The sequence below is a fragment of the Colletotrichum chrysophilum genome (genome assembly GCF_026319265.1).
Source record: "Colletotrichum chrysophilum strain AFK26 chromosome Unknown scaffold_71, whole genome shotgun sequence".
Taxonomy (NCBI): domain Eukaryota; kingdom Fungi; phylum Ascomycota; class Sordariomycetes; order Glomerellales; family Glomerellaceae; genus Colletotrichum; species Colletotrichum chrysophilum.
In genome coordinates this window covers 136066-163740 of record NW_026517358.1, presented here as the reverse complement: position 1 = coordinate 163740, position 27675 = coordinate 136066, and the positions used below count along the sequence as shown (strand labels likewise).

At 51.9% G+C, this 27675-nt stretch overlaps 8 protein-coding genes across 8 annotated transcripts; 3 read left to right on the top strand and 5 right to left on the bottom strand.

Annotated features, from left to right (window-relative positions):
- On the bottom strand, positions 1 to 2490 carry COL26b_008268 (uncharacterized protein; the record flags this gene model as incomplete). Its single annotated transcript, XM_053181032.1, has 4 exons — positions 1 to 984; positions 1040 to 1689; positions 1749 to 2311; positions 2462 to 2490. 4 exons carry the CDS (start codon positions 2488 to 2490, stop codon positions 1 to 3), a joined length of 2226 nt encoding a protein of 741 aa, XP_053035048.1.
- A 397-nt stretch (positions 2491 to 2887) lies between these two features.
- Positions 2888 to 3882, bottom strand: COL26b_008267 (uncharacterized protein; the record flags this gene model as incomplete). The annotated part of the gene is made up of 2 exons (XM_053181031.1): positions 2888 to 3382; positions 3445 to 3882. 2 exons carry the CDS (start codon positions 3880 to 3882, stop codon positions 2888 to 2890), a joined length of 933 nt encoding a protein of 310 aa, XP_053035047.1.
- A 2158-nt stretch (positions 3883 to 6040) lies between these two features.
- Positions 6041 to 10673, top strand: COL26b_008266 (uncharacterized protein; the record flags this gene model as incomplete). Its single annotated transcript, XM_053181030.1, has 4 exons — positions 6041 to 7084; positions 7153 to 8694; positions 8757 to 9707; positions 9768 to 10673. The coding sequence occupies 4 exons, from the start codon at positions 6041 to 6043 to the stop codon at positions 10671 to 10673; spliced, it is 4443 nt and encodes a 1480-aa protein (XP_053035046.1).
- A 1912-nt stretch (positions 10674 to 12585) lies between these two features.
- COL26b_008265 (uncharacterized protein) lies at positions 12586 to 13281 on the bottom strand (the record flags this gene model as incomplete). The annotated part of the gene is made up of 1 exon (XM_053181029.1): positions 12586 to 13281. One exon carries the CDS (start codon positions 13279 to 13281, stop codon positions 12586 to 12588), a length of 696 nt encoding a protein of 231 aa, XP_053035045.1.
- A 4013-nt stretch (positions 13282 to 17294) lies between these two features.
- AAD14_2 (putative aryl-alcohol dehydrogenase aad14) lies at positions 17295 to 18455 on the top strand (the record flags this gene model as incomplete). Its single annotated transcript, XM_053181028.1, has 1 exon — positions 17295 to 18455. One exon carries the CDS (start codon positions 17295 to 17297, stop codon positions 18453 to 18455), a length of 1161 nt encoding a protein of 386 aa, XP_053035044.1.
- Positions 18456 to 18668: 213 nt separating this feature from the next.
- COL26b_008263 (uncharacterized protein) lies at positions 18669 to 20118 on the bottom strand (the record flags this gene model as incomplete). Its single annotated transcript, XM_053181027.1, has 5 exons — positions 18669 to 19024; positions 19079 to 19149; positions 19200 to 19335; positions 19407 to 19773; positions 19825 to 20118. 5 exons carry the CDS (start codon positions 20116 to 20118, stop codon positions 18669 to 18671), a joined length of 1224 nt encoding a protein of 407 aa, XP_053035043.1.
- Positions 20119 to 24077: 3959 nt separating this feature from the next.
- Positions 24078 to 24440, top strand: COL26b_008262 (uncharacterized protein; the record flags this gene model as incomplete). The annotated part of the gene is made up of 1 exon (XM_053181026.1): positions 24078 to 24440. The coding sequence occupies one exon, from the start codon at positions 24078 to 24080 to the stop codon at positions 24438 to 24440; it is 363 nt and encodes a 120-aa protein (XP_053035042.1).
- Positions 24441 to 25678: 1238 nt separating this feature from the next.
- On the bottom strand, positions 25679 to 27585 carry COL26b_008261 (uncharacterized protein; the record flags this gene model as incomplete). The annotated part of the gene is made up of 4 exons (XM_053181025.1): positions 25679 to 25753; positions 25819 to 26264; positions 26322 to 27251; positions 27339 to 27585. 4 exons carry the CDS (start codon positions 27583 to 27585, stop codon positions 25679 to 25681), a joined length of 1698 nt encoding a protein of 565 aa, XP_053035041.1.
- Between the last annotated feature and the right edge of the window lie 90 nt (positions 27586 to 27675).

The window sequence follows — 27675 nt, the reverse complement described above, 5'->3', positions numbered from 1 at the left end:
TTATAGTAAAACCTCTTTCGAGTGTTTCCTTTTCGCCATCAGGTTCAGTGCACTTCCTTCTCTGAAGTACTCAATCTGCTCGCCTGTCAATGTGTGACTCAGCTGGATGCTGAAGCTTTCTCGACCTGCTGTTGTTGGCGTAATCTTGACCTCAAGGTTCTTCCCTGGTTGCAAATCTTTGATACCCACAATACTGATGCGGTCAGACGAGCTTATCCGTTCATAATCGCTTTCCTTCACAAACTTCAGCGCCAGCAGTCCTTGCTTCTTCAGATTAGTCTCGTGAATCCTCGCAAAGCTCTTGGCCATGATAGCCACGCATCCAAGGTAGCGCGGCTGTAACGCTGCATGCTCACGGGACGAGCCTTCTCCATAATTATGGTCGCCGATCACGACCCAGGGTTGCGAGGCCTCTTTATAAGCCCGCGCGGTACCCGGAACATCACCGTCTTCACCGGTCAACCAGTTTTTTACTTGATTGACCTTGCCCGTTTCGGCATTCACAGCTCCAATCAGAGTGTTGTTTGAGATGTTCCCAAGGTGGCCACGGTAGGCGAACCACGGGCCAGCGGGCGTGATGTGATCTGTTGTGCACTTGCCCTGAACCTTGATCAGAATAGCACAATTTTCAAAGTCCTGTCCGTGCCAAGGCTCAAAAGGGGCCAGTCTTTGGAGGCGCTTGGATGTCTCCGCAATCTGGACTTCGACTTCGTTACGCCCTGTCGTTGGTGGAGGGCTATAGACGTAGTCGGTGTTGGCGTATCCCCGAGATGGTAGAGCCTCTCCACCCGGAGGCTTGAAGCGGAATTCAGAGCCTGAGGGGGTGACAATAGAGTCCGAAGTGGGGTTGAAACTGAGGTCGTCTGAGAATATTTTCGCCATGACCATTTCTGGTGAGGCTAGAAAGATGTGAGTGGCTGGGTTCCCGTCGAGACGGCCAGTGAAGTTGCGGTTGTAGGATGTGAGAATAGAGTTCTTGACGCCCTGGTTTCGGAGTTAGCATATGCGCTTGAATTCCAACCAACATCGAGCAGCTTACCTTCTCCATATCTTGACGATCCCAAGAACCGCAACACGGGCCACAAGCATTCGTCAATAGCTTGCTTCCAAGCTCCTCAAACACCTGAAGTACTCCATTCTCCTGCAGTGTCTTCCTCGTTTGCTCACTTCCGGGAGACACAAAGAGCGGCATCTTCGGCTGAAGCCCGGCGTCCACCGCCTGTATCGCTAACTCCGCGGCCCTCGACATATCTTGAAATGAGGAATTCGTGCAAGAACCAATGAGTCCTGCAGTCAAGTCCTTTGGCCAACCTTCCTTATCCACTGCGTCTGACAGCTTTGAAATCGGTGTTGAGAGGTCGGGTGTGAATGGTCCGTTGATTATGGGTTCCAGCTCAGAGAGGTTGATGTCGATGATTCTATCATACTGGGCGTCTTCATCCGCTCGCAACTCTGAGGATGCAAAGCGCACTGCATCGGCGATATCGTGGCGATGCGTCGCTTGCAAATACGATCTCATCGCCTCAGAGTAAGGGAAAATCGAAGTTGTGGCGCCCGTCTCAGCGCCCATGTTGCAAATGGTGGCCATGCCAGTTGCAGAAAGAGACTCAGTGCCGGGGCCAAAGAACTCGATGATAGCTCCAGTCCCACCTTTGACTGTAAGAATGCCTGCCAACTTGTTGATGACATCTAGATGCTTGGTCAGAAATCATGGAAGCATAAAGTAGCTTTGAAGCACTTTTACTCACCCTTGGGCGTAGCCCATCCCGACAGCTGTCCCGTCAGCCTCACGCCAATGATATGCGGTGCAGTCAACTCGAAAGGCAACCCAGCCATCACGTCAACCGCGTCGGCGCCGCCTACACCAATTGCAATCATCCCCATTCCGCCCGCGTTAGGGGTGTGTGAGTCTGTGCCGACCATCATGCCTCCCGGAAAAGCATAGTTCTCAAGAACAGTTTGATGGATGATTCCAGCACCAGGTTTCCAAAAGCCCATGCCATACCGTTTGCATGCACTTGACAAAAAATCGTAAACCTCCTTATGCGTGCTCAGGGCCTGCGGGAGGTCTTCATCCTGGCCAGTCCTGCCGACGATAAGATGGTCGCAGTGAACAGTCGTAGGCACGGCAGTGGAGTCGAGACCAGCTGACATGAATTGGATGATTGCCATCTGAGCTGTCGCATCTTGGCATGCGATTCGCCGAGGACGTAGTTTGAGCTGCGTCTTGCCGCGGTGTAGGGGCTCATCGCCGATATTGTCGGCATGAGCGAAAAGCACCTTTTCTGAATACGTCAGGGGTCGCCCAAGGCTGTGATGTAGGTTAGCATGATGTTCGATAACTCAGTATGCAGACTCACATTTTTCGACTTGACTCAATCCGACGCGTGAGGTCGGCATAGTCAATTGTATGATCGGTCTCAAATCGACTAAGTCTCGCCTTGGAGCTGGCTGAGCTCACTGATGCCAGGCCTCTTCTGAGACCAACATGTCGAGTGTGGGGTGAGCCTCTTGATAGGCGCGCCAAGGGTCTGGATGCGTGGAGGTACATCTTGGACTCGGCATTTACTGACTAATACCACGGTTTGTATTCGCCAATCGTGGGACAGGTAATTCTTTTCAAACAATTCACCGTTGGGTGTTTTTGAGCGTTGCAGGGGGCGAATATGACTGCGAGGGCGGTCGATCGGAGCGTTCCGACGCTTCTCGAATAGACCGAGGATCGTCGGCTTTAGCCGAAGGCGTCCCAACTACCCTAGTGAGCACTCACTCTAGACAACGGCTATGAGCGACGATACTTGAGTATATGATTCAACAAAACCACTGAAATTCTAGGCGTGTATTGTGTGCCTATGAAGCCACTCCTTCGTCTACGTCATTGTCGAACCTAATCACCAGCGACGCCGGTGACATGCTCCCGGACTTCTGCGTTGATCTTCTTCATCACTCTCACCAAAGGTGCAAAATCGCACTCCTCCTGAGCTGCTGTCTCGATACTCTGCGCAACGCGGTCTAGCAAGTCCAAATCGGCAGTCGCATCCTCCTCGAGACCCGGAGAGTTGATCATATTGCTGGCGATGTGGGCGTATGCAATGTGAGCCCGGTAAGCGCCCAAGATGTACGAGATGGCCTCAGCTGCAGGGAACCTCCAGACATGCAGCATGAGATAGGTAAGCTCCAGGATCCGACGTGATATCCTGGTCGATAGGTCTGTCTTTGGTATGTTATCATCGGAGGAGATCGGATTAGGCGAGTTCGTCTTGAGGAGTGTCGCCTTTCGAAGCATGAAGATGATGCAGGTGTAGCCATTGAGCAGTAGATCCCCCAGAATCCACAGGTTGATCATATCATTTTCGTGTGCAGATCGTTGAACCCAGTCCTCCTGCCTGCTGTTAGTGATCCCCGAGCACTCCATGACATATTCAGGACTAGGTCATGACTCACGATCCTCCATTCTTCGAGTAGCGACTCGATCTCGTGACAAAGAGGCTCAATAGAATTTACAGCTTCAGATTCGTTATCAAGCGTTTTGATCATCTGAAAAAAATGGATCAGAACGAAGGTAAGTCGGCTGCGGACGAGAAATGCAATGGTTGGCACTGGCGCATCGTTGTTCGGAGTCGAGTCGAGCGAGAGCCACGGCAAGTTGACCTGCCAGCTGTCAAGACTTCGGAACAGCTTTGCCGGCTTGTTGTAAATCAAGTGGTAGAAGAGATCCGTTTGGATAAGCTCCCACATGCCTCGGCGGTCGTCATCGGTTCTCGTGGAACCGGGTTCAGTTACTGCGAAGTAATCGTAGCCATCAAGACTGTGCAGGTGAAGACCTTTGGCATAGTCGCAAGCTAGCTGGTGCATCTCCAAGCTTGAGTCAAAGTCGAACATTTCCGTTGCAACTCCAGTCTAAGAACAATGTATCAGCACATTGATAGATTTTGATAATGATAGGCTTTGGCTCACCATGAAGATGGCAGCAATGAAGTCCGTTATTGACCCGGTCGCTTCCTGCTGCCATGTTGGGATGGCACGCAAACAGCATAGGTAAAGCTGTCTCGCGTACTTTCGATCGGGACTATGGAAGGATCTAGTATTGAGAATGTAGCATCCACGCCAAAGGATGACGTAGTACACAATAAGAATACAAGGGTCGAGGGTGACATGCTTCATGGTCAGCATGTCCGGTATCATTTCAATCATCTTCCTGTCAACCAGACTGAGGAACGTTTCTGTGGGCGTGTAAGTGAAGTAGTCTGGGCCAAGGGAATCAGTCATTAGTAAGAAGTAATCGTGCCTGCGGTTGTGGGAGAATCTCACTGTGGATCCAAGTCCTTGCAAGTTCCGGTGGGATGAGAACACCCTCTGTGGTGATTGCTTGCAGCCCAACAGTGCGCTTCAACCTCAGATCTCGGACCCGATCGAAGGTGTCACTGAGAGTGGAGGCCACATCGAGTGGGGGAGATCCCGGAGAAATGCCCTCGGATGGCTTTGTTCTCAAATGCAAGAGCCCTATGCTGTCCTCAACACAAGGAATCGGAGAAGGATCCCCAGACGGGCTCGGGGTTGAGTATGGTGTCTCAGAGACATCATCGGTAGCACTGCAAGTAGACTTCTGCCGTCGCGACGAGGAGCCTGCAATAGGAGATGAAGGCTTAGGCGAATATTTGCCCTCAATGCGTTGCAGCCGTTCGAGAATCAACGACAAAGTCTCACTTTCAGAACTTTTAGATGGATAGAAGCTGGTAAGCTTTTCATATTGATAAATGATGTGAAACGGAGCCAAACCTTAGATGCCGTGGTATCTCTTTCCTGATACTCTTCCTAGTCCGTCGCTGTGGATAATGGCACGAGAGACCTTGACTGTTGCATCGTTCGCATGTTGGGGTGTCTCGGCTGCACCTGACCTTGACTGGTATTAGTCACCCTGCTCTTATGGATCTTGTTGGTCAGCACATACCTTCTTGCTTCTGCAATTTGTACACTGGTTTGTGATTCATCAGCCAAATTCCCGGCAATCTGTCCTCCGACCCCAGCATAACGTTATGTAGGTCTCGGAAACATGGCCTTGGAGGCGGAATGAGATGGGCGTGAAATGGAAGCTTACCGACAGGCCATTCACGATAACAACCCCTGGCCGATCCATGGAGAGTCAAAGGCTCGGAACATGCAGGCAGAGTGCGAACGTCCGGGGTGACAGCCAATGCGCGGGGGCAGCAGATGATTCAGGGATCGGAAGAACGGTTGGTGAGTACCGTGGGATGAAAGCGGTCGATATTGAGAGATGGAAAAGATGGAAAGTCCCAAGAAGACGCCAACCTGACGCTGATGGATCACGTCGTTTGTCAAGTCCACGCCGCCGAGGGCACAGCGTTCTCCACAAAGAGATCTGGATTCAGAGTCATTCTCGCCGATTGACGAATGAGAAGCTTCTCATCCGCAGCTAGTGGCCCACGTTCCCGAGACTTGGAAAACACGGATCGTTAGCTGCTCCCAGCTTACATCCGCCATTACCCCATTGGGGAGCTCCATCTGCAAGCCGCACCTCTCGGCGGGGTGGTTTGCCCAATTCCCATTGACCAAAAGTTGCGAATGCCAGAAAGCCCCCACTTGTCCGGCACTTCGCACTCTCCGAAAGTGCGGCTTGCCCTCCCGTCCCGCTGTTTCTCCATGCCGGGGGCGACGCCGGATCGGCCAGTCAAGGAACTTCGCACTTTCCGCGAAAACTTCATCATGTAGGGATTCATTTCGAAACTTTGACTTTGAGGCCTTCGAAAGAGTCATTCACACGCGGTGAAGCTGACCGCTGGAACATTCGGGCCCCGTCGCCAAGGACATTTCGTATTGGATGGAATACTTGAAGGCTTCGTGGTCTGCTTGTTTTCTCGTATAGTCGGGCATAGAGATTCAGGTTTTGGTTTGATCTTTTGATTTACAAAGACTTACGTTTGGTATCTTTTTATCACCTGAAGATACACCTTTTCGGTCGATCTTAACTTATCTTTCCTCACTCTTAGTTGTCTCTTGTCACCCTAATCATCTCACGACAATGCCATCAACGGGCCTCTTTGAACATGACGTTCACAAGACCGGTGGTCACCAATACAACCTGGATGCCGACGCCACCCTGTCTGGCCAGTCTGGTGCCGATATCTCAGTCGGCGAGGAGATCAACGAACTAGCCAGGCGCTTGACAAGCGCATCTCACCCTGGTGGCCAGGGCCACTCCTTGTTTCCTGAGCCTTCCGACAAGACACTCAACCCCAACAGCCCTGAGTTTGACGCTCGAAAATGGGCCGCCGAGTTCTACAGGATCCAGACTCAGGCACTGCTTGGCAACGCTCCAAACACGGCGGGCCTGGCCTTCAAAGATCTTCAAGTGTACGGCTTGGGCACCACGATGGACTACCAGAAAACTGTCGGCAACTTCGTTCTCGAAGCAGCATCGCTATTCTCGCCGTCAAAGAGACAACAGCGTATCGATATCCTTCACGGCTTGGAAGGCGTTGTCCAGAGCGGTGAAATGCTCGCTGTGCTAGGGCCCCCGGGATCTGGCTGCACCACACTTCTCAAGACCATTGCTGGCGACACCCATGGCTTTTATATCGCCGATGGAGCGACTCTCAACTACCAAGGCATCTCGCCGGAGGATATGCGGACGAGCTTTCGGGGAGAAGCGATCTACACTGCCGAATTTGACTACCACTTCCCCTATCTGACTGTCGGAGAGACCCTTTACTTCGCTGCCAGGGCACGATGCCCCCAGAACATGGACCTTCCTGATGGCATCTCCAAGCACCAGTACGCGGAGCACCTGCGTGATGTTGTGATGGCAATGCTTGGTATCTCTCACACCAAAAACACCAGAGTTGGAGATGACTTCGTGAGAGGCGTCAGTGGTGGTGAACGCAAGCGAGTGTCTATCGCTGAGGCAGTCTTGAGTTATGCCCCGCTCCAGTGCTGGGACAACAGCACAAGAGGACTTGATTCCGCGAACGCGATCGAGTTTTGCCGAACTCTCCGCATGCAGGCAGACATCTTCCGCTGCAGTTCATGCGTGGCTATCTATCAGGCGCCTCAGGAGGCCTATGATGTGCGTTGAATCCAGACCCCCCAAAGACTTACATCAGAGTTACTTTCATGTGCTAACTGTGAATGCAGCTTTTCGACAAGGTCGTGGTCCTCTACGAGGGCCGACAGATCTACTTTGGGAAGGCGACAGAGGCAAAAGCCTACTTCGAAGGTCTTGGGTTCCAGTGCCCTGAGCAGAAGACAACTGCCGATTTCCTGACCTCCATGACCAGTTCTGCGGAGAGAGTGATCCACCCGGACTGGAGTGGAAAGCCGCCGCCACGGAGCCCTGATGAGTTTGCGCAAGCTTGGAAGGAGAGTCGAGATCGCCAGCTGCTCCTCAATGAGATCGACCGTTTCGAATGCGAATTTCCCCTGGGCGGCGACACTCATGCCAAGTTTCTGGCTACACGACGAGCGCATCAATCCAAGCAGACCCGTCCGTCTTCGCCGTTCACCCTGTCGTTTTTTCAGCAGGTCAACCTCAATCTCTGGCGCAGTTTCAAACTCTTGATCAGCGAGCCTTGGATGACGATCACCATGCTTTCGACCAACTTCTTCGAATCGCTCATTATTTCCAGCATCTTTTACAACTTGAAACCCGACTCGTCGACTCTGTACAACCGCATGCTCCTCATCTTCTACACCATCCTCATCAACGCGATGGGTAGCATCTTGGAAATCCTGACCCTCTACGGCAAGCGCAACATCATCGAGAAGCATGCGCGATACGCCCTCTATCACCCGAGCAGCGAAGCCGTAGCCGCCATGCTTGTCGACCTACCCTACAAGCTGTTAAACTCGCTCTTCATCAACATCCCGATCTACTTCATGACCAACCTCCGACGCGACGATGCAGGTCCCTTCTTTTTCTTTTTACTGTTCTCTTTCAGCATTACGGTTTCCATGTCCATGATCTTCCGCTTCCTCGGCTCGGTCACCAAGACGATCGCGCAAGCATTGGCACCTTCATCTATCATTCTGCTGGCCCTGATGCTCTTCAGCGGTTTTGCCATCCCTCAGGGATACCTTCACGATTGGATTGGTTGGCTACGCTGGGTCAACCCAGTGTTTTACGCCCAGGAAAGTCTTGCACTGAACGAGTTCGTCGGGCGCAACTTCAGCTGCGCTCAGTTCGTCCCCTCAGGCGCAGGCTACGCTGGTTCTTCAGTACAGCCCAACGAGCGAGTGTGTGACATTGGCGGTGCTGCTCCTGGAGCCAACTTCGTCAGTGGCGAAGAGCATCTGCGCGTCGTGTACGACTTTGACCCGAGCCACAGATGGAGGAACTTTGGCATTTTGATGGCCCTCACGATCTTCTTCATGGTGTCGTACCTTTTTGCCGTTGAGTGGGTTTCCTCTCAGAGGTCCAAGGGCGAGGTTCTTGTGTTCACCCGCAACGCCTTGAAGAAGGTGAAGCGAGCAACGAAGGACGTGGAGAACACCGACATCAGCCACTCGTCGTCCACAACTCAGAACCAGAGTGACAGCGACAGTCCAGACATCTCGAAGCAGACTTCGGTGTTCCATTGGCAGGATGTGTGTTACGAGGTGCAGGTCAAGAGTGAGACTCGAAAGATTTTGCAGCATGTCGACGGATGGGTCAAGCCAGGCACTTTGACTGCTCTGATGGTAAGTTGCGGCGAACCCAACTTTTCTTCATCTAGTATCGATGCTAACGTTTCGACTGACAGGGTGTTTCGGGCGCTGGTAAGACCAGTCTTCTTGACGTGCTCGCCAGCCGCGTGACCATGGGCGTCGTGAGCGGTCAGATGCTCGTTGACGGTCATCTACGAGATTCTTCCTTTCAGCGCAAGACAGGCTATGTGACCCAGCAGGATCTCCACCTCCACACCGCAACCGTTCGAGAAGCCTTGAGCTTCAGCGCTGTTTTGCGACAACCTCAGCAGTACAGTCGGGAGGAGAGACTGGCCTATGTCGACACCGTCATCGATCTTTTGGGAATGCAGGAATATGCCGACGCCGTTATCGGTGACCTGGGAGAAGGGCTCAACGTTGAGCAACGCAAACGCCTAACCATTGGCGTCGAACTAGCTGCGCACCCTCAACTGCTTCTTTTCCTCGATGAACCCACGTCCGGCTTGGATAGTCAGACATCCTGGTCGATCTGTGATTTGATGGAAAAACTGACGAAAAACGGACAAGCCATTCTCTGCACAATTCATCAGCCATCAGCGTCCCTTTTTCAGAGATTCGACCGGTTACTACTGCTGGCTAAGGGAGGGCGTACTGTGTATTTCGGCTACATCGGCCGCAACTCCCATGTCTTGATTGACTACTTCAGCCGTCACGGAGCGCCAGCCTACAGGTCTGGATCGAACCCAGCTGAGTACATGCTCGAGGTGATCGGGGCAGCGCCAAAGGCCCACACCGACATTGACTGGCCGTCTGTGTGGCGTGAGAGTCAGGAGTTCCAGTCGGTGCAGAAGGAGCTTGCGAGGCTTTCGGGTAGCCAAGACGAGCAAGGCACACAGTCCACCGCTGAGGTTCATGACTCTGCGGCGTATGCTGAGTTTGCGGCGGATTTTCGAACACAAGTGCGAGAGGTGACGACAAGGGTCTTCCAGCAGTATTGGAGAAGCCCCTCTTACATCTTCTCGAAGTCGGTCGTCACGTTTGGTTCGGTAAGTTCGGGTTTACCAAAGTGTTTTCTTCCGCAATGCTAACCATGCAATTCTCAACAGGCACTGTTCATTGGCCTTACTCTCCTGGGTAGCGAGAACACCGAGCGTGGTCTCAAGAACCAGATGTTCGGCGTCTACATCTTCCTCTTCCTGTTCAACCAACTGGTTCAACAAATCATGCCCGCCTTCGTCCATCAACGAACGATGTACGAGGCTCGCGAGCGGCCGGCGAAAGCGTATTCATGGAAAGCCTTCATTTTGGCGAACATCATCGTTGAGATGGCCTGGAACTCGCTCATGGCTGTGTTCTCTTTCCTTTTCTGGTACTTCCCGATGCGCCTCGACCGCAACGCAGAGTGGACGGACTCGGTGCATTCACGTGCGGTTACGCTGTTCTTGATATGCTGGGTCTTCTTCCTGTTCTCAAGCACCTTCGCCCACCTCCTCATTTCAGGTCTGGGAAGCGCTGAGGTGGCCGGTGGTATTCTCAACCTGATCTTCATTCTCATGTTCGCCTTTTGTGGTGTTCTCGCAGGGCCTACCGAGCTCCCGGGCTTCTGGATATTCATGTACCGAGTCAACCCTCTGACCTACGTCGTCGAAGGCTTTCTCAGCGTGAGTCTCGCAGACGCGCCTGTCACCTGCAGCTCCAACGAACTGCTGGAGTTCAGTGCTCCAGGTGGTAGTACGTGTGGCGACTACATGTCGTCGTACATCCAGAGCAACGGCGGCTATGTCGTCGATGGGAATGCGACTTCTTGCCAGTACTGCGGTATGGCCGGTACGAACGACTTTTTGTCCAGCATGAACATGAGCATCGACAATCGGTGGCGCGACTTTGGGTTCATCTGGGCGTATTGTGTTTTCAACATTGCTGCTGCAGTGGGATTGTATTGGCTTGTCAGGGTGCCCAAAAATGACTTCAAAAAAAAGAAGTTAGATATCGATGGCTACGACGAGAATTGAGTATTCGTAATAGAAGGCATGTAATTCGTATCAATTGATTAGATTCGGTTAAGAGTTTTGAGTAGAAATTGAAGACTAGATAATGGAGCCCCAAAGTGCAAGAACACGATCAGCAACACCTCCGTGAGAGTAAGGGAAACTCACACAGACTCTAGATTTCCAAGCCTAGGTATGTGAGCCTCACTAGCTGCAGTATCCGTGGGTGCGTTAGCGAGGGATCGAAGTTCTGTTGTTGGGCGCTGTCAACCGACTCTATCGGAAGTGTCCGATGCCTCAACATTAATAGCCATCGGCCCTATCCGACAGCACTAATTACACTCCTGCACCCCATCTACCTGATAGAGGGTCTCACAATCACCAATCAATACTCGACCTCATCATAACTACAATTCAATCTCTTGACTTTTCTTAAGGAGAGTTGTTCCAGCTGACTTCTATTTCGCGGTACGAATATTGCCAACCAAATATCGCACGATGGCAACTTCGGCGTCAGCAGCGTATGCACCAACATTCGGGGCGGTCGAGAAACGCAAGACCCCATGGCGGAATCTAATGGTCGGCGCGTGTATGAACGTTATCCAGGGTATGTTAGCTGTTATAACAGGAACCTGCGTCTTCCACGCCCGTCCAATCACATGTCCTAACATCAACTACAGTCACCACTCTGGGGCAGCCCATGGAAGTCATCAAGACCCACGTAAGGCAATGCAAGCCGAGCTCGCTATGAGGACTACATGCTTACCAGACTACCTCGTTTCTTTGTTCAGGCCAGTGCCAACAGAACCGATACTCTTGGTGACGCTGTACGCAAAACCTGGGCTCGTGCTGGGGTTCGAGGATTCTATCAGGGTCTCATACCATGGGTTAGTATTTCATCGCCGATGGTCTCTCTCTTGGGGTTATTGTATTGATCTTTATTACAGGCTTGGTTAGAGGCCTCAACGAAAGGCGCCATCTTAGTCCTTACTTCTACAGAGGCTGAGTATTACGCCAAGAGATCTGGCCTAGGTACCGAGATTGCTGGTGTATTGGGAGGCATCGTTGGTGGTGCATCTCAAGCATACCTTACCATGGGTATGACTACCGTGAGATCATGCTTCAAGCTCACAACTGACACGGAAAAAACAAGGTGTAACAACATGTATGAAGACCGTCGAGGTCACAAGGCAAAAGACTCCAGTGACAGCCGGCAGAACGCCAGGAACCATGGAAGTGTTCCTCCAGATCCTACGCACCAAGGGTATCCGGGGTGTAAATCGAGGTGTCAACGCAGTGGCCCTTCGTCAAATTACGGGCTGGTCTTCAAGAATCGGCATTTCAAGAGTAGCAGAGGGCCAGATCAAGTCGTTCCGGGGCAAGTCGCCGGAAGAGAAACTAGCTCCCCCAGAGAAAATTGTTGCATCCATCATCGGAGGTGCGCTTAGCTGCTGGAATCAGCCATTTGAGGTAAGATCCTCCTATTTCCAGTGTCGATGTTGATACTGATCATCGTTCATGGCTTAGGTTGTGCGGGTTGAGATGCAATCGCTGAAGGCAGACCCATCCCGTCCGCAACAGCTCACGATGGCTTCTACCGCGAAGCATATCTGGGCAACAAATGGATTGGCTGGATTCTTTAGGGGCGTTGTACCTCGAATTGGAGTTGCTGCCTGGGCGACGGTATGTATGGTCGGATTTGGCGACATGGTGAAAGATGCCGTTGGGTCGAAGGCTTGAATTAATTATGGGCGTATGATGGGGTCGGTCGCGGCACGTAGAGACCGCAACGGAATATTGGGATTAAAGGCTTTAAATCAAATTCATGCAGGCTGTAATAGTACATTACATACATCGCAGACTCATCAAGGAAAACACCAGTTATCGACGCCATACAACAGAATAATACACCAATCATGATACAAACGCCGTGCATCTAATCCTGCCATCCGGCCATGGAGCTTGTCATCTCCCAGTCTCCGCTGGCGCATTGTCTCCAGCTGGTCGACACAGTCGCTTCCTCCGCCTCAAGCGTGCCGTCATCGGCCTGACGGAATAGTGTGATGTCATAGCAGATAGCCATCGACATCAATCCGATCTCAACAACATGCGGCTTGTGCATCTTGTAGCTCAGGTACCGGTCGCTCTCCTTCAGCACCTCCTTCAACGTCGGCTCCGAGCTCTCGGTGTACACCTCGGGATCGCCAAATAGCAGCGGGTTGCACATGATGGCGCCCTTGCCGATGTACTTCAGTGCGCTCTTGGGCTTGTGGCACAGCGCGCCCCAGAGGAGCGTCTCCATCTCGATGGCCTTGGCGTGGTTGCGCTTCGCGATGGTGTTGAGGGGTCCCTCGTCCTCCGACTCGTCGTCGGTGTCATACTCGCGGCGCGGCTTGGGCTTGGGCTTCTCCTTCTTCTCCTTCTTCTCCTTCTTTTCCTTCTTCTTCTTCTTCTCCTCGCCGTTCTCACGCGGAGGGGATTGCGAGGCCGACTCCATGCGCGGGCGGCGGGCTAGTTGCTTGCCTTCGGTTTCCTGGCCACCCGCGAGCTGGGGCTTCTTCTTCTTCTGACGCTCCTCCGCACCAGGGCCGTGAGGGGAGGGGTCTGTGGTGAGACCGAGGACGGAAGGCATACTGGCGTTGTTTCTAAATGTTCTCGGTCGCTATATTGTAGTATGGGAATCAAGTTCAAATCGCTTGTTCGTCGATGAATGCGTTCGCTATGTTGTAGATGGAGCAAGTGGTACCAAAAATGAACAGGCTCACATTCCCTGGTGCAACGAAAGAGGGGGCACCAGCTACTTCAAATGGGGGGCAGAAAGGCAATGGGCAAAGGCAACGGGCAGACGTTACGTAGTATGATGTCTCCCGTCACGCGGCCCCAGCGCCCGTTGACGTCCTTTCTCTCTACATTCGCCGGCCGAATGAAAGATTTCTTGCTTTCCCGACCGAGGTGACGTCAGTTGTCGCGACTGGAAGCTGGTGTCGAGCAGGGTTTCGTGGGGGAAAGCTGCGTTGATTGGCGCCCCGCACTGCGCGGAGCATGACATCAGTCTTGCTGGCGGGATGTCACTGTGCGGCGGCCTGCAGGAGGTCCAGAACGCTGAGTCATCACCAAAAGACAGGGATTGATCCCTGTTTCTGAACATGGAACAGGCGCGTTCTCGCATTCTGAAGATGAGATGTTCGAAGTGATGAGGGCCCGGGAGAAGCTCGTAGATAGAAAGACGTCGTGTTTTCCCCACAGGTTGCCGCACTGCCGCTAACAGTTGAGCCACAGCTGGGGCTTGAAGCCATCGTTTCGTCGTGATTCCCGCTAAGCTGTTCTGGTCGCTAGAGTTGTCGGCTTGCTGATGGCTGACCACGATGCATGAGAAGCTACTGCTGAGTGAAAGCGTTTCCCCGCACTCGCTTCTGAAGTGCTGCACGTGTCTGAGAGCGCCGTTGGCAAGTTCTAGCCGTTTCGCTAGCCTGTGTGGAATTTCGAGGTCGTGATAAGCTTCTTCCAAAATTTTGTTTGGTTGTCCTGGTATCTCTTCCCATCGCTAGTCTTGTCTACATAGTACCCTTTTACTTGCAAAATTATTCGCAAGGAGAGAAAAGTTTTAAAAGAGAATAGGACATGAAAACAGTAGGTCGTTTCTGCCACCCGCAGTAGCTGTTGCCGATTGCGCACCTCGAAGACGTATCACTGGTAGCCATGAAAGAAGTCCAGATTAAAACGATTACAGGTGAATTGCGCTGTTCTTATGGATTGATGCTACTTCGTCACTCTAACATTTCTCGCTTCCATTGATGTACCTCATTCATTTAAGCTTTCCACGTTGTCGACGCACACAAAATGGGGAGGGCATCCACGAAGCCCTTGAAGCTTGTTTGTTCCGTGTCTATTATTCTTCATTGAAACTTTTGCGTCGCGGCACGATTCATCCAACCTTGATATATGTGCCGTCCTTGAGACGTATGCCTCTGATGCGTTGAGCCAGTAATTCCTGGATGACACGCTTATCTCTCTCATGGTCGCGAGGGCTCACGCATGGCCGCAGCGAGATTGTGATGTCCTCCACCTTATCAAGCTTCTCTAAGATTTTAACAAGCAACCCAGTCGGCATCCCCAAGCTTTCATCGTTTTCAAGATCCCATTCCAAATGTATTCGATTGACTTTTGAACAAAGAGTGGACGGCATGCGAAACCCCTTGTCGGCCACATCTTTAACAGTAGTTACTGCATGATCGAAAGCCCATGTGAGCGGGAAGAGAACGATTCCGCACCTCGTAGACAGTCCAAACTCTCGTAGGACTGTCATCAAGGACGATTCAATCGCCAGATCTGCGTTGAATCTTGCGGTAACATTAAGTTGTTCCAACATCCAATTGAAGGCTCCTCCTCCATCCTCTCGGCACTGTTGATTTCGGGCCTGAAATAGTCTGTACAGCCTTCTAATGACGCTCAAATTCGCTCGGCTATTGACGTATGTAAGCGGACAGGCTTTGGATATCTTACTGCAGATGATGCGGCAGGGGTCAGACAACTCGCTTTCTTCCAAAAAGGCAAGTTTGTTTTCCCAATAGGGGTAGTATCCTAAACGCCAGAGATTTATTGCTGGAAAGCGACCTGTGGAAGAGATCAAGAGCAGTGAAGTTGCTAATTCAAAGATGATATCTTGAATCTCGAGGGGCAGATCCGTAAATTGTTTCTTGCGATGTTGTTGATTCTGCTTCGCCTTCAGATCCTTTCCTTTTTTGGTAACGTATAGAAGATGCTTTGCCAAGGATGGTGCGGATAGGCGTTCATTCTCTTTTTCGAAACACATACTGCCATTGATGAAATGGAAGTCATGCCCATCGATGCCATCAGTGTAACTCACGGGATGATTGTCGGCTTGCTTCCGCCACCATATTCCTTGCTTATCAAAGAATACGGAAGGGTAAGGAACCTCCATCTTCTTGACGAAGTTTCTTGGTTGCTGGAGAATGATTCAAGGGGGTTTCTCGCTTGGAGCTCCCAAAGATATTCGTTATTCGCACTTTTGCCTTCTGTCGCTAATGGAGTAGTGTAGTGATTGATATGGAGTCGCGCCCGATCGCGATTCGTGTTGCCGTTGCTGGTGGCGGCCTGCTGAGCAGGAATTTGTCAAAAGCCATGCATGCGTATGAGTTGTGAAAAAAGAAATGAATTGAGAAGCTAGTAGTCTTTATAGCTAGGAAATACGTTACCCTTTGGACCTCTCTCATCAGGGTTACACGGTTGGAATGGACCTTCATCTTGTAAGCTATACATTACCTTGATCGTGTCCCTAGAACTTTGAGGCAGAATTGGTTTAAGTCTCGAGGTTCGATGTTATTGTCTACAACGATTCTGGTCGTGATATTTGTAACTTGTCGTAGTCTTTGGTGTTTGCACTGGCGAAGCAGATCGAAGTAAACCACCGTAGTCGAAGACTGATTTGAATATTGCGAAGCGTCGCTCTACAGTTTCTCATCACTACCTAGGTACCGTTCCCCCATTATTGTCTTGATACATTGTTACAAATTCCATCGAAAAGACCGTCGAGGTACCTTCAGCCGACGTTACACGGTATTGCAACACCGGCACAGCATGTACACCAGAGCCGAAAGCTCGAGGCATCTCTCCACTACAGGCAGTTTCTATGACAGGATGTTCAAGATCCACCAAGCATGGGTATCAATGTCTCCTCGAATAGCTCTTAGAATATCTTGAATGTCACGCAGGAAAACGGATACAAAGTTAATGCCGTTGCTAAGTCCGATGCTGCTCCCTCGCCATGAACGACGGGCATCCCCATCCTACTTCGCGAACTCCGCAACTCCACCAGGATTGCCCATGATGGCTCCGATTCAAGCGTTTGAAACTCCGCGAACCCGTCACTAGACTTGCAGACTATTATTTTGGTGACGGCTCCAGACACGTAGGATATCCTGCAAATTATATTGGCATTTGATGTGGATGGCAATCAAGGTAAGAGTCTGCGAAACGAAATGACAGCTCGTAGCAGAATGGTTCCTTTTCTCCTGAGATCTCAGGATTATCCAATCCTGGACTCAAGGTATACTCTAAGATCTCAAGTCCGACGACGTCGGCGATCCTCCCATTGCGACCTTGGAGTAGGTCAAGGATTTCCTGGCAACATCTGAGATCCACGCACCATTCTGCGGATGGATCCCGAGTCCACGTCCCCCACCCGCCGGAGCCGCAGACGGATCTTGGCATCCACAATTTGCCCTTTTAAGGCATTCTGATATCAGAGGTACTCAAATCACATGGAGTTTTTAACATGAGTAAATAACGGTAGTGCGCAGACTAGGAAGTCGTGAGAAGCACAGGGCACAGACAGCCCCAGGTTTGAAGGTGCCCCAGCGACTGCCCTCCATGAAACCCTGCATGTGCTCTCGGACTTTACTCTACGCCCGCGAATCTAAGGTTTATCATACTGCCCGAGGTCAATCGATGAGTGGCATCATACGGTTAAGGTTGGTATAAAGGTGACGGAATCGAACGCGGACTGGCCGGTGTTCTGCCATCTCATCAGACCTCTCACTTCTCTACTCGATTTGAGCGGCTCTTCTCAGTCTAGCGCCGCTTCCAAGTCTACCCCAATAACCGCACATCGCACCAGTTCCCAACATGTCGGGCCTTCAAACTCTCTTCGCACCGGCTCCCGAGCCCAAAACAGAGCTCGGCCGCTATCGCGTGCTCTCCTCCACCGCCGGTGTCAGGGTCTCCCCACTCTGCCTGGGCGCCATGTCCATCGGCTCTGCGTGGTCCTCGTTCATGGGTTCCATGGAGAAGGAGGACTCGTACAAGCTGCTGGATGCGTTCGTCGACGCCGGAGGTAACTTCATCGACACCGCCAACAACTACCAGAACGAGGAGTCCGAGAAGATCCTCGGCGAATGGATGGCCGCTCGCAAGAACCGCGACATCATGTTCGTCGCGACCAAATTTACTACCCAGTATCGCAAGCAAGAGCTCGGACCCGGCAAGTGTGTCAACTACTCGGGCAATCACAAGAAATCGCTGCACCTCTCGGTCCGCGACTCTCTCAAGAAGCTGCAGACCGACTACATTGACCTGCTCTACATTCATTGGTGGGACTGGACCACTTCTATTGAGGAACTGATGGATTCCCTCAACATCCTTGTTGAGCAGGGTAAGGTCCTGTACCTTGGTGTTTCTGATACACCCGCTTGGGTTGTTTCCGCCGCGAACACCTACGCCAGAGCTCATGGCAAGACCCCGTTCTCCGTATACCAGGGTCGCTGGAACGTCTTGATCCGCGATCTTGAACGGGAAATCATCCCCATGTGCCGCCAGTTTGGTATGGCGATCGCACCATGGGACGTCCTTGGAGGAGGTAAGCTGCAGACCAAGAAGCAGCTCGAGGAGCGCCAAAAGGCCGGCGAGGGTCTTCGTGCTATGTTTGGCCAGGGTCAATCCGAAGAACACCGCAAGGCCAGCGAAATTCTTGAGGAGGTCGCAAAGGAGCAGGGTACAGACAGTATCCAGCAGGTTGCCCTTGCATACGTAATGCAGAAGGCCCGCTACGTTTTCCCCATCGTTGGCGGCCGCAAGGTAGAGCACCTACACGACAACATCAAGGCTCTCAGCATTCACCTGACGGAGGACCAAATCAAGAAGATTGAGGGTTACAAGGAATTCGAAGTCGGGTTCCCTATGAACTTCATCTTGGATGATCCCCGAGAGGGGGGTCCGACACCTACTTTGGTGGCCGCGTCTGCGCCGATGGCGTGGCAGCGCAGCGGCAAGCCGATTGGTCATGAGTGAGTGCGGCACTTAAAAGAGGGTTTGCGGGACGAGGAACTCATGTCGCGATTGGTGCACCAAATTCAAATCAATTTTTGTTTTATTATCATTAAACATCTGGTCTTTTACATTCGTGAAGGTTTCGTGTCATCAATCGTGATGGATCTCAGCGTCAAGCCGATGATCTGCGCTGTCATGTCTCTAATAGTACATAATCCTACACAGCAGAACTCCTCATATCATATTCGGAAGCTTTGGAACTGGGTATTCCTTGGGCTTTCCGATCAAGGTTTTCTGCGAATCTGCAGATCTCGAAGACCCGCCAGAGGTTGATGAAGACGCCCCCGCCGTTGACATGGAAGCTCCCGAAGACGCGAGATGCAACTTGTCTTCTGGAACCTCCGCAGATCTGCGTGAAACTCTTTCTGAGCGTCTGGTCGACTTTCTGACCTTCATCTTGATGGCTTCAGGGAGATACCGAGTCTTCACCGCAGTGTCTCGGAGTAGAACCCGTAGCACGGGCAGAGTTGCCACCATGATAGTGATGGCGGTCTCCGCGGCAGCCCACACAGCCAACTGTGCACCACCGTCTGAAAAGCTGTCAGCGCAGTTCGCTGTTTGGTCTGAACATTTATGAAACTTACGAGAGAAGTCACCCGTTGTGTCGTTCACGGAGCGCATGTAAGACGCTTTCACAAACGCCGCGATTCCGGCGCTGGGTCGGATTAGCATCAGACACCATAGTTGCAAAGAAAGTTTACTCACAGTACTCCCATACTAAGAGCAACAGATACACCGATTTTCTCCTTTTTGCTGAGAGTGAGTCCGGACGATTCTTCGGCTGGTGTCGGGCGCATGAGAATCATCCAAGGAATGGCAGCCAGGGCTAGATCGAGAAGGCCTGAGTATACTGGGAGGGAGAGTCAGTACGATGGATCTTCTATGAATCGAACTGTAACGGATGCAACTTACCACTGACGAAGATGCCAAATGATACCACCCACTTCAGGTCGTAGCATGTTCCGTCGCCAAAGGGCTTCCACCTCTTCTCAAGAGGCACGCAGCCGATCCAGAATGATAGGGAGGCAAAGGCGAAGAGGATGTTCATCGATATAATAGAGAACCAAACAAATGCCTTCTTCCATCCCTCACACATACGCAAGAGTGAGATGGCGAAGGCTGTTTTGCTCCAGACCTGGCCGACAAAGGAGCATGTAATCGAAGACAAGCCGACGATAGCAAGCGTTGTGATATTTTCAATCGTGATGGGAAACCCTGGTCGTCCAAAGCGAGACTTGATGATGAACTCATTCAGTGTAGCGTCTCCAGCTAGAACAACCTGATACCATGTTAGTGACTTTGATAACCTGGCGTGGCTTGTGGTGCTTACCCAGGAAGCTATGAGAAGACCATCCTCGAACCTGAACTTCGTATAGGAATATGATATCTTGCAGTAGATCCTCAAGCCAAGGAAGACAGCCGAGAGAACAACGAGGATCCATAATACCGTCTGGATCCCTTCAGCAGTAGCATCATCGTCGCCTCGAATGTTGAGGGAAAGCGTCGTCGTATCGAGGTCCGCTGTAGATAATTGCGTCGTGTTGATGGACTGTGCCAAGGAGCTCAGTGCTTGCGCCCGGCTTCTTGGACAGTCAAGACATCCGTGAGGAGGCACGACGGCCATCGTTGGTATCCGTGCTGGTTACCGAATGTTGAAGTGACAGCAGCAACCTCATGGCAGATACACCTAGCACGTCTCTGCTGACGATCGAGGTGGGTCGCAAGCCGTTGTTATAAGATCGCCTGAATATGCGTAACGTCTATCAACGACGAGAATCCGATATCATCCTCCTTCTTCCACTTCGATGGGACCGGCGAGCACGCCGTTTCATTATGTACCACGTGGAGACCGTGGACCACGCGAAGACTTGACAAGCATCTTGCCGGGATGTCCATGACCAGATGGCTCTGCTTCCCAACATGATTTCGCATCACGGCACTGAGGCGGACGTGGCAGCGTCCGATCGAGCACAGATCAAGTCTTTCGATATCCGCCGGTGGGCAGAAATGGAGGCCTGAAAGGCAAAGCGCAGGCTAGTGTTTGCGACTTTCTGGAATCCGTGCACGAGAGCGGGATATCCACAAGCCTGAATCTCATAGGACGGAGACCCCCCTTCGGCCATCTGGAGCGATGCCATGATTGCCAAGGGGCAGCCGACTCTTTGACCTCCTTCGTCTTGACTTGCCAGCATCGCCAGGCACAGATTTGTGGAGCCTTTCTTGGTCTTCTCGCTTTCTCTATACACACGATCCCCGTACGGCTGATCTAGGAACCCATCGAACACTTCCTTTTGAGTTATCACCACTGTCACAGCCGTGTCGCGTCTGGGGAGAGATCCCAGTGTGCACGGTCTGGTGGTGGTTACTACGGCCTTGTCTTTGGAAAGCTTACTTCTTCAACAGACGGGTGGCGTAGGTTAGTCAGGGTATTCCCGGATTCCCGTCCAGCCCTCCATGGGCGGCAACTCCTGAGCTTGTGCTCCGCCTCACGGGCAAATGTCCTGGCGGTATCGGATTCTGGGTCGTCTGTTATCCTTAATCCGGAATGCCGCACTTCCGCTGCACATTTTCTGCACGATTTTCTCCCATCTTTAGGGCCAACGATTTCTCGATTTCGCGGCAATGGTGGAAAGGTAAGGAAACGACAGCACTAGTGCAGGAACAGCCCTATGACTTGCGCATCGTGCTTGGAGCTAGGCGAAGCTACTGTTCCCGTGCGGGGGAACCAGCTTCTCTTCAAGGGTAATACCCAGTATGCGCCTTATTCAGTCGTTGTATGATCACCGTAAGAGGCAGGTGAACGTGTATAAGACAGTTCACTATGACGAACCATCAGCTTAGCTACTGTAGGATACCTCGCCCTGTCACCACGATTCAGCTTCTTCCCCACCCGCGCGTTTCCGAGTTGCGGCGGGCTTTCCCACACGGTTTGCGGCTCTGCCCCAGGTTACCTTACCTGCACAACATTGCCGCAGGGCGAGTCGCTCTTTTGCTGGATGGGATGAAGGACCGCCGACACAAGCGGCAAAGTACGCTTTCCTTCATGAAACCCTGCGGTTTTCTGTCCGCTCTTGAGTCCGTCCACTAGGCCGCTGCGCGCCCCCTCCACCTGCGACAAATCGGGAGTTGTTTGTGCCGGTGATGGGATCATCTAAAGAATAGAGTCCTCTGTAAGCGCCTTCAACTGTCGACGATGTGAGTCCAGAACACAGCTTCGCATAGGCTGGTTCGTCATTGAGAAACCCAGATCTTCGAGCCGAGTGTGTCATCGAAACATCAGAAGTTTCCACGGGAAAAACGGCCACCGCGGTGCCATCGAGGAAAGAGTACGGGCTTAATTGAAGCTGCACAGACATATTTTATGGGAGATATTATATGGCCAAGTCGTCTCCCGCGTTATAGATGCACGGCATTTTTAGCTCCTCGCTATCCATGCACCTCAACTTTGCGTCTGATGACTCAGTTATTATACACCTCTGCATATCTGAAAGGTTCGTTGTTCATACTATGTACACCGAGCTTGAGCTGCAGCTTGCAGGCTTGGCTTGGTCCTTGCAGCGTCAATCTGTCGGTTTCTCATGTCAGCTCTGAGAGAGCTGAAACCCCGGCAGGGTATCCATAGCTCGGCTCGCTGCGCTCATAGGAGGAAGCTTTCCCTTTCTCTTCGCCAGCTACCCGTGGGATAAGCATATTTAACCTCCACGGCAGGAGCCTTGCAGCTATTAGCGCCGATGATCGTGCATATTTGACGCGTCTTGGCTATATTAGCTCATCCCTGAGAGCCTGAAGTGCCGCAGGGAAGCAAGCAGTAACAATTTGCCCACCTGTCGGCTGCAGCTATGCCATCGGGATATGAACCGCGGGCTTTGAACTCAAAGACTGCTACTACCCCAACTAGACCACCTGCTGGCAACAGCGCCGTCTTGACATCTCCCGCCGGCCGCTTTTCGAGACTCGTGTTGCTGAGAAATCACAACCCCCGATTCCTCGTAGCGAGGGCTTTCCGTCGATATAGTTGCTAGGTTGATAGTCATGTTTCTGATAATGTCGATCAAGTCAAAGACTCTTCGAAGTGAGTAAAACGTAATGAAGGAGGAATTCTTCGCCGAGGTGGTGTGTCCAGAGCTCGGAGAGCGAGAAAAGGTCCGAGCAATGAGGGGAACTCATGAACATCACGATGAAAGCGTCAATGAGACAATATCATAGATCAGTTCAAAGCGACTTTGGACGATATTCGACCCTTTTCTCCGCCGGCGCTAGCTCAAAATCGTGAATGCGGTGCAGTTGTGAACTAGTTGATCGCAAACACCGGCCGCGTCGACGAGGAGCTAAGACGAACAATACCGTTGCTGGTTGGGCATCACCCGAGGCATCTGACCAGACGCAATCGAACCAGACGAACTCAACTGAACATGTGGCATCTGAGGGCCAATCTGTGGAGGACGGCCAACCATAGCTACTTCGACGCGCTGCGTGCAAGACGCGCCTCTACGAGATTAGAAACTGATACATGCAGGTCATAGCCTTAAGTGGTGCCGTTATCCATCCACATCGGATTTTTTTGGTCTCGCTGTGAGGGGGAAGCTTGTACGTCGCCAAGAAGCGAATGATCTGCTGCGGCCGCCCAAGAGATTCGCCTGCTTAGCACAATCTGACGAGACCTGTAGAAAATCTAGTATGTGTTTCTCGTCTAATTGGCAGCGTACTCGCGGTGCCAAAACACGCGGCGTACTGAAATATTCTAGAATGGCCCGGGCCGTAGCAGCGTCCCTGAAGTGTCATACAAGTCAGAAGTAAGCTCAGCCCCGTTTTTGATTAGGTTTAGAAACTTTCGACTGCGTCTTGACCTCCTAGATCGCTCTGCGCTCTGACATCGTGCAAGTTGGCCGAAATATCTGATACCTTTTGGCAAACATTGATGAGGCCATCGTGTAGCACATGGTTGGACTGTCACCATTTGACAGATTGGTCGGCCGAAAGTGAGCGCTTGACAGCCGTCTTATCCGCACTAGCTGCTGTGCGTGTCATGGCGCTGACAGAAATGTCGGTGGCTTGTCAACTCGCAGTCAAGTTTGGAGCTAGTCACCTTACATGCCGCTAAACTTGGCCTAACCAGTATGGACACTGCCCCGGATCTCCCCAGATCTGCAGTGATTGTATCCTACACAGCACTGGGCGATTTAGTGGCAACACGAACTGCATTGGATCAAGCGATCAAGTTGACTGGTTCTTAATGTCTGATGTGTTGGTGCACCGCAGACTCTCTAAAAGAACGAAAATGGGGCGGCCAGGTCTCACAGCAAGTGGCCTATCACCTCGTCGCTAATTAGTCTCGTGATTTCGAAGTTGCGGCGCAGCAGCTGAACAAAATTCCAACATGATTCGGCTAGGCTGCCGTGCTGATGGTAGCTCCATTTCAAGCTTGAGTATTTAACAGCGTGGCACAATGCCAGACGATCAATCTAGAAGAAATTAGATCGCCAAACAAAGTCCGATTTGAACAGCAAGTAGGGATTTAACATCTATGTTATAGTGTAACGCAGTGCTGATATTGGCCAGGACCACAAGATAGCATTCATCAACATGGTTTTCTGGAAGTCATCAGCCAAGGAGGGTGGCGACGAGGACACCCCCAAAAAGTCGCTCTACCAACGCTATGAAGACAAGAATAACGGCCGCGACAAGGTCATTTCAGACGAGGACCTCCTGAAGTACACCGGCAAGACGAGAGAAGAGATAAACGCGTGGGCTAAAGATCGACCGGGCGTTGCAGGAAATCAGGCCGCGGGCACACTTGCTGCCGGCCCTGCAACGGGGTTTGGTGGCATGGCGACAGCCGATGGCTTCGGCGGATGGGGGACTGATGCGGGGTCGGAACCGAAGTATCCGCCGCAGCAGAAGACGACTCGGGCGGAAGGTGGTAGTGGTGTCGAGTCGTCAAAGTAAGAAGTGTCACGATGGTTGCGAAAACGACGACGACAACAACAACGACAGGGTTATTATTAGAAATGGGCATGGCAGATAACGTTCAGACGTGTGGGCCCGTTCATCGCGTGGTATCCTGGGATGCGGGCGGTGGAGCTTGGAAACACTCGTTCGTCCGGAATAGTTTTATCTACTGTCTCATAAGATGATATGATAATGTCTGCGCCCTATGCATAGCAATTATTCAGAAACTTCTTTAGTGTGCCCTCAATCGTTTCTGGTCACCGTCGGTGCACGACAGCTGCAATCCAAAGTGATGATGCGTATATCAGATGGGCTGTTGTCACTTTGGTCTGCCAAGAACGTGCCGAAAGTAGTCACAAAGTATCTTTAACAAACGGAAACATTGCAGTCAAGTAAGCATTGCCAAGGGAATGAGAGTAGATCATCATGGATTCGTGAGATCATTGGATAATCGCGCTTCAGTGATGGGTGTTGCCGCCTAAGTGACTCCATGGCGGCGAACAAGGTTGGAGATGCTTTTAATGCGCAGTAAATGTTCTCATTCTTTCAGCCCTACAATTATTGGTGACTCGGATGTGTTCTGTGATGTTCGTGATAGCCGCGCTCTGATTAGTTGGAGCTTGTTATAACCGAGGACGAACCCCGGATCCGAAGAGTATAGTAGCCTGCCAGATGACTTCGTTTTGGCACCCCCATGTCGTTTCTAGCATTATGCCATCACAGGTGTAGAACAGAGTTCGCCATACCATATTATTCACATCCATGAGTTGACCTGAGTCAGTTCTTGAAGCTTCGAGTACAAGCAAGCTGAAAGGGAGACTGATATTTCAGGCTACTCACTGCCCCTAGTCATAACCAGCTTGGAGGCGAAGGTTGATGAGATTCTGCAGAGACAGATAGTCATGCGTGTACTCATCAACTATTACCTATCCATGTGTCGTCCTTTTGCTTTGGCACAGGCCTAGATCACCAAAGTCAATCTAAGTCACGTTTTGCTAGCAATACACCATTTCATAGTCATGTACTCTTTCTCATTAAGCTTATTCTGATAGCTGACCAGAACATATGTGCCGTAAGATAACACTATCTAGATGACGTTACGATCATTCAGTCGAATCGTACAACTCTGCGCGCGTGAAGACGGACGTCAGTCAAACATCTTCTCGAGCAAAGCTATTTTCATTTGGTCCTCTATGGGACGGTTCTTCTACCGTTTTCCCATGTCTGGCATCATTTCAAGCCTTGGGCTTGTTCTTGAGCTCGACTCTCAAGTGCATGCCGTCAACAGGCTTCGAAGTAACCAGATCGGTCTATCACATTGCGAGTCAGTAGGAGCACGTTGTGAAGCGGCGTTCATAATCAGTGCGGTACTTACAGAGAACAGGGTTCCCTTGGTCTTGTAGTATCCTCTGTCATCGAGTTGAGGCTTTCCATCTTCTGTGAGATCCAGCTCGCCCAAGCCAACCTTGACAAACTCGAAATGTCTCGCGATAATCGCCAGCACAACCTTGGACTCCAGGTTTGCAAGCTCGGATCCGGTGCAACGTCTGGGGCCTCTCTCATACGGTCTGAAGGAGCTGTCAGGAATGTTGGCGGCGTCGGGGCCGAGCCAGCGCTCGGGCCTGAACTCGTCCTTGGTCTCTCCGAAGATCTTGGGGTCTCTCTGAATGATGTAGGCTCGCGGGCTCAAGCAGAGACCGTCGACAACAAGGGGCTGGCCATTGGGCAGGGTGATGGTGTAGTTGGCACCCTTGGGCGCGACACGAGCGGTGGTTCCGGGCGGGTGGAGACGCAAGGCCTCCTTGATAATGGCGTCGGTGTCTAAGTGGATTAAATGTCAGCATCTTCAATGTTGCATCAATGATGAGTGGCACTTACAAGGGAGTCGGGCCAAGAGCTTTCCGGCCTGGGGACCAGAGAGCTGCTCGATGACGGACTTGGGGCTGGGGTCGGGACCGAAAACCTCGTCGAGCTCTTCCTTCAGATCCTTGGCAGACTGCGGGCGTCTGTGAAGCTCATAGAAGCACCACTGCAGCAGAATACTGGTCGTGTCGTGGCCGGCAAACAGGAATCCTCGGCAAGTGTCGCTGGTCTGCTGGAGAACCTCGGGGGTCAATACGTCGATGTCGTGAAGACTCAGCGCTGCTACACTGCGGGATGCAGTCGCGAGGCCGGCCTTGAAGTCCTTGTGCTGTCTGATAATCTCTTCCTTGAGGATAGCGTCGAGTTCCTTGTCGAGACGTCTGATCTTGCGCTCGTTCTCCGAGAAGTATCTCCGAAGCCAGTGCTTGCCCAGCTCGCGCTTGATGTAAGCGTGAGATAACGCGCGGTATGTCGTCAAGACCTTGCTTTGCTTGCCCTCAACCTGAGCGTTGAGGTCCATGTCGAAAGTCACGATTCCAATGACGTCGAAAGCCAGGTTCGTGGTGTACTCGTCAATGTTGAAGGCCTCTCCGGAAGCAGCCTTCTCCTCCATCAGGTTAATGAAAAGCTCCGTCTTGTCCAGAATCACCTTGACCAGGGAAAGCAGGTGCTGAGGTTGCATGCCAGGCAAAATTCTCTTGCGAAGACCCTTCCATTCCTCGCCGTCAGTGGTGACAAGAGATCGCGCTCCGACCAAGGGAGCAAGATCTTGCATAGCCGGGTGCTTGGGGACACTAGTGCTGTACTGCTTCGTGGGCTTGGTGACCTGCTCTGCGACATCGTTGTTGAGAATGAAGAGAATCATGAAAGACTCCATCGGGCGCCAGTCAACCAGGAGAACGGGAGGGAAGCCAAGCTTCTGAGCTTGTTCGTAGAGGAGTTCATCTACAAAATCATTCATGTTAGCGACTCTCGAAGATACTTCAATGTTCGCCATTCGCTCGCAATCGGCGATGGCTGCGCGGAACGTACCGAAAGACCTTCGAGGGTCGCCCAGCGCAGCGGCCTTCTCGATCCATGGCCAATGTCCTCTGTTCGGGTCGGCCTCCTCAGGTTGCGGGAAATGTGAAAATAGCTTGATGTCGAGGGGATCAGCCTTCGACCTCCTCAGGTAGAAGACCACGGCGAGCGGGATCGCCGCCAAGATGAGAAGCTTCCATTGCAGGAGGGGAGCTAGAGAAGCCGCGTCGAGCTTATTGAAGACGCTGAGCAAAGCCATCTTTCAATCTGGGGGAGCTGCACCGACAGCTCGACTTGCCCGCGAATGAATGAGAAACGGTGGCTCAGGATGGAATGCCCAAACTATCCA